This window comes from Plectropomus leopardus, unplaced genomic scaffold, assembly GCF_008729295.1.
Source record: "Plectropomus leopardus isolate mb unplaced genomic scaffold, YSFRI_Pleo_2.0 unplaced_scaffold264, whole genome shotgun sequence".
Classification (NCBI taxonomy): Eukaryota; Metazoa; Chordata; class Actinopteri; order Perciformes; family Serranidae; genus Plectropomus; species Plectropomus leopardus.
In genome coordinates this window covers 1-3104 of record NW_024628712.1, presented here as the reverse complement: position 1 = coordinate 3104, position 3104 = coordinate 1, and the positions used below count along the sequence as shown (strand labels likewise).

Below are 3104 nucleotides of genomic sequence, written 5' to 3'. Positions count from 1 at the left end.
CTGCATGGGCTAATTTTTGCAGGAAGAAAATTATTTAGACTATGCAGTTTTAATAAATGCCACTGGATATAAAAGGCCAAAGAATAAATATCCGAACACGATATCAGTAATCAGACCACAACATCATGTAACTTTGTGTTGTTTCTACGACATTTACGGCTACGCTGCCATGTGTTCAGACAACAAAACAACAGAGCCTCGTCTTTCACTTTGTCTCTCTTTCACAAACTCAAAACAGCAGAGTCACAGCAACACAAAAAAATAACATCATAAGGGTGGTTCATGTTGCTGTTGCCAAAAAAAATATGATTCATCATAGTTATAAACTTTGTCAGATTAAACGAAGAAGAAGGCACGATGTGCTCAGATACATAAGGTGTTTCGTTTGTCCACCAGACTAGACATGTCTATAAGAAATGTTATAACATACTGAGCCGGGAAAAAGCCATAGTCTCAAACATACAACATGCATAATGTGGTTGAGGTGTAGAGCTTCCCTGCTTCATAACTTATTATAAAAAAACACTCACTTGGCGTTGGAATATTTCTGTGCACCAGAGGTCCATGAATTGCTTGGCCAGAGCTTTTATTGACAGCGATGAAGGCAGTGAAGACACTGCTCACTCCTGATTGAACACTGAGATCCACAACTTTCTTCTTCACTTCTTTATCTCGCTCTCCTCTGTGCTCTCTCTCCTCCAACTCCAGGGAGCGAATCACAGTCCGAGCAGCCAACCTGTGGACTGTTAATCTGCAGGGGGATTCATACAGACAAAATTATGTCAGTATTGTGAAGTCAGTATCTAATTTTAAGTGACTCTGCTTTCTGACCAAAACCTGATATACCCAGTGTCCTCTGCAGGTTTGAGACTGAAGTGGAGCTGGTTCTGAGAGAGATGACCTGCCAGGCTGTACTTCACTGTCACAAGGCCATCTGCTGCCTCTGAACTCTGAGAAACCATGACAGTGTTGGACATCAACCTTATCATCATAATTCAATATGCTCTTATACAACTGTTCTTATGATATTATATGAAAAGTTATGCACATGGTCTGTATTATATCTTAAGAATTACTGCCATGATATCTTACAAAATAGTGCCCCTATTGGTTAGGTTAGGTTTAGGAATAGAATCATGGTTAGGCATTGTCATGCTATGTACAAAACTGACAACGTCACGTCACGTCACGTCACGCCACGCCACGCCACGCCACGCCACGCCACGCCACGCCACGCCACGCCACGCCACGCCACGTCACGTCATGACTTTTGGTTTCACACAGGACACAAACAGCAGTTTCCTGCGTCAAAGTCCTGTGTTTGTTTGACCCCATCTACTACCCTAACCCTCTTCCCTATGTTGAACCTGTCACCTTGCTACCTCCTTTGATCCCGTCATATGATGAATGACAGCCTAATGTGGATTGGTTACATGATCACAGCCTCTTGATTCACAGTTACGTGGGTTACATATCAATAATAGTGCATAAGGTTTGTTGCTAAGTACAAACAGTGAATCAGAAAAGGCTGCATAATTACATAAAAATCACTGTTGTGCATATTTTTCAAACCTGACAAATCTAACCACAAAGTTATTTCACTATGAGGTGGTGACGCTCCTACCTGTCCTGTGAGCTGGGCATAAATCAGTGACCTTTGACCATGGAAAAGTGCTGTGATTGGTGGAGAGAGGACAGTGACAGAGACTTCCTTTGGCACATCCCAGTCAACTGAGATGTCCACCACAGCTGGTTGCAGAGCGAATCGCAGCAATTGCATCACCTAATGAGTAAAAACAGTTCACAACAACTAAAGGAAGCACTGGGTTTGTACTAAACGTATTTGGGAACAATTCTAATCATGTTGAAATTATTCTTATATAGAAAAATTGTATATAATGACTGTGATGTCTTACTTTGGGTTGCATCCTCTCTTTTCCTGTGATGAACTGAGCGTGACCTCTTCCTTCCTTCGCCAACCCATTGATAAGAGCAGAGCTGGCCCCTTGACCAATCCCAAAAGAGAAGCACCTACAACACAGTGGTTTTCTTTAAGTACACAAAGAATCAGAAAAAGAGACATATTCTGTGTAATGTGAGGGTGTTTTGTTGTGTTTTTGTGGTTTCACCTGTGAGAACCTGAATTCTGCTTCACCAGATTGATGACTTCTTTGGTGTTCCCCACCTCTCCGTCAGTAAAGACAAATAGCTAAGGAGGAGAGTTTACATATGTCATATCACAGCCAGAAACATGCAGCACATATTGAGTCATCAAATCATTTACTGGGAGCTGTGTTGGATTGATGTTTCAGTTACATAAGTGGTTTTAATGGTGAAGTATGAAGAACAACAAATGTGTAGTAGTGTGAGGCGAATAAACCGGTTTGGCCAAGATTGTAACTTGGAAAGGTGTTAGTAGAATATTAGGAGTTATTGAGCTGATCTACCTATATATCTATCTAGCTATATGTGTGTGTGTGTGTGTGTGTGTGTGTGTGTGTGTGTGTGGGTGGGTGTGTTTAGTACTTGTCTAGGTTGATTGGGTATGGAGGGCTGGCTGTAAATGTGTTTGAGGGGCTCAAGGATCTCTGTTCCTCCTAGGTCAGCGTCCATCACTTCAACTTTCTTCAAAGCCTCCTCCATGGTCTTCTCACTGTACGCCACACTTTTACTGCAGAAACACAAACGGACGACGTCAGGTGGTGGATGGTTGTAGCACAATCAACTTAAACACCACAATTATCTGTTAGCTGGCAGAGCTGATATGAGTTTCCACGTATAGTGATATCAAAGAATTTAGCTCATTTTTTTGACCGGGTGACATGAAGGAGTGACTTACGGGAAGATGTGTTCATAGCTGGACCCGAAACTGTAGATGTTAAAATAACAGCCCATTGGTAAGCTCTTCAAAAGGAGCAACAGAGTGTCCTTAAGGGAAGAGAGAGCAGATGATAAAGGCTGCTATATAAGAGCGATTTTATGACAGAAATCAGAAATGATGAATACCTTGGCACTGCTGATGCGATCCTGACTAGCAGTGTTGTCCATACTTGATTCCATACTTCCAGATCGATCCAGTAAGAACACAAACTCTCCACATGAGG

At 42.0% G+C, this 3104-nt stretch overlaps 1 protein-coding gene across 1 annotated transcript; it reads right to left on the bottom strand.

Annotated features, from left to right (window-relative positions):
* Positions 1-281: 281 nt before the first annotated feature.
* Positions 282-3099, bottom strand: LOC121966948 (von Willebrand factor A domain-containing protein 5A-like; the record flags this gene model as incomplete). The annotated part of the gene is made up of 8 exons (XM_042517017.1): positions 282-751; positions 847-950; positions 1625-1783; positions 1917-2031; positions 2130-2209; positions 2527-2671; positions 2840-2928; positions 3007-3099. Coding segments are annotated over 8 exons (1083 nt in total), but the record flags the coding sequence as incomplete, so codon positions are not given.
* Between the last annotated feature and the right edge of the window lie 5 nt (positions 3100-3104).